The sequence below is a fragment of the Danio aesculapii genome, unplaced genomic scaffold (assembly GCF_903798145.1).
Source record: "Danio aesculapii unplaced genomic scaffold, fDanAes4.1, whole genome shotgun sequence".
NCBI lineage: Eukaryota > Metazoa > Chordata > Actinopteri > Cypriniformes > Danionidae > Danio > Danio aesculapii.
In genome coordinates this window covers 6,135-8,275 of record NW_026613936.1, presented here as the reverse complement: position 1 = coordinate 8,275, position 2,141 = coordinate 6,135, and the positions used below count along the sequence as shown (strand labels likewise).

At 41.1% G+C, this 2,141-nt stretch overlaps 1 protein-coding gene across 1 annotated transcript; it reads left to right on the top strand.

Annotated features, from left to right (window-relative positions):
• The first annotated feature begins 115 nt into the window (after window positions 1–115).
• On the top strand, window positions 116–1,624 carry LOC130220544 (gastrula zinc finger protein XlCGF57.1-like). Its single transcript, XM_056452787.1, has one exon. It carries the CDS (start codon window positions 117–119, stop codon window positions 1,440–1,442), a length of 1,326 nt encoding a protein of 441 aa, XP_056308762.1. The 5' UTR covers window position 116; the 3' UTR covers window positions 1,443–1,624.
• The last annotated feature ends 517 nt before the right edge of the window (window positions 1,625–2,141 follow it).

Genomic DNA, 2,141 nt, shown 5'->3' with positions numbered 1-2,141 from the left:
AGAGGACCCATTACTGAGCCCTGTAGCTCTTCATGGTTTCAATATTCTGTGTTGGTATTCATGTCTGTTGTGTCTTTGAGCTCAGGTTAATTGGTGTTTTTTTCTCTTTAGAGCTGATGTTGCTGAAAGAAGAGACTCAGAACCTGAATGAAATGGAGGAGAAAGATCAAAATGAGGAACACCATGATTTCTTACCTGATGAACCATCCTCAGTGACCAAAACCCCTTGTGAAAGTGCTGAGAAAACCGAATCTAACAGGTATTTCCCTTGTCAGGAGTGTGGAAAACATTTTAGTAAGAAATCAAGACTTGAAGCTCACATGAGACTTCACACTGAAGAGAACCTTATAACATGTGATCTGTGTGGAAAGAGTTTCTCTAGAAAATCATATTTTGACAAGCACAGGAAAACTCACACCAAAGAGAAGCCTTACTGGTGTACTGAGTGTGGAAAGAGATTCAGTCAAAAGAACAACCTTACAGTGCACATGAGAATTCACACCGGAGAGAAGCCTTTTCCCTGTCAGTATTGTGGAAAGAAATTCCGGCAAATGCAAAACCTTAAGGCTCACATTCCTGTTCACACCGGAGAGAGACCTTATAACTGCCAACCATGTGGAAAGAGATTTACTAAAGCAGAAATCCTTAGAGAACACACGAAAATTCACACTGGAAAGAACCTTTTAACATGTGATCAGTGTGGAAAGTGTTTCACTAGAAAAGCAAGTTTTGACATCCACATGAGAATTCACACTGGAAAGAACCTTTTAACATGTGATCAGTGTGGAAAGAGTTTCACTAGAAAAGCAGGTTATGAAATCCACATGAGAATTCACACTAAAGAGAAGCCTTACTGGTGTACCGAGTGTGGAAAGAGATTCAGTCAAAAGCACAACCTCGAGGTGCACATGAGAATTCACACTGGAGAGAAGCCGTTTCCCTGTCAGTATTGTGGAAAGAGATTCAGGCAATTACAAAACCTTAAAGCTCACATCGCTGTTCACAAAGAGAAGCAGTATGCCTGCCAACAGTGTGGAAGGAGTTTTGCTCAAGCAGAAACCCTTAAAGTCCATATGAGTGTTCACACCGGAGAGAAGCCTTACTCCTGCACGCAGTGTGGTAAAAACTTTAAATGTAAATACAACCTTTCTTGCCACATGAAAATTCACACTGGAGAGAAGCCGTTTACTTGTGATGAGTGCGGAAAAGAGTTTAGACGTAAATTTCACCTTAAGCAACACATGTGGCTTCACAGAAAAGATAAGTTATTTACATGTGATAAGTGTGGAAAGAATTTTGTACGCGAAGATTACCTTAGCGAGCACATGAGGGTACACACAGAGAAGTCTTTTAAATGTGATCGATGTGGAACGGGTTTCGCTCATAAAAGGAACCTCAAAGTACACATGGCCAAGCATTCACCCAAAGATGACCCCCAATAACATTCATCTAGATTTGCCCATGTGAGTATATTTCTGCCAATTACCCTAGCAAGAAACCTTCAACACTACTGTGTCTTTCTGTTAACCTTATGGTTGTTTAAGTCACCTGATTGTGTTGTTTGTTGTATTATGTTCTTTATTTTGAAATAAATGTGTCATTTAAGATACACAATTTGACCAAATCACACATGAGTTATCGATTCATATGTGTGGCTCATTTCTGTGAAATGGTGCAGTTGTGTTCTTATGCGAAACTATGCCAGAGTTCACATGAACCACTTCCCAGACCACTCTCAGGAACAATTCGCAGGTGAAATTGCAACTTCGTTCGTAAACGATAGTTGTAATGATACTGGAATTTCGGTACCAATTGGTACTGATGTAGGCATCCTTAAGGCTGATTTATACTTCTGCGTCAAGCGCACGTGTATGGTTCCGCACAGTCTTCGCGCGGTTGCATATCCCTCGGCCTGGCTAATACGCACTTCTTAAAAAATGTAACCACACATCGCAATGATGCGTAGTGCAAGCTCTGATTGGTCGACTTTGGAGTGCTGACGAATGTGGCCAGAGCCGTGAGCCTTACGAAGAGAGTGTTTACAAGAGTCCCATAATGGAGCTCCAGATAGAAACTTTTGAGTTTACCTTATTATTAAAGTTGTTGCATGTCCACCGGTTCCTGCCTCTGAATGAGTGAGT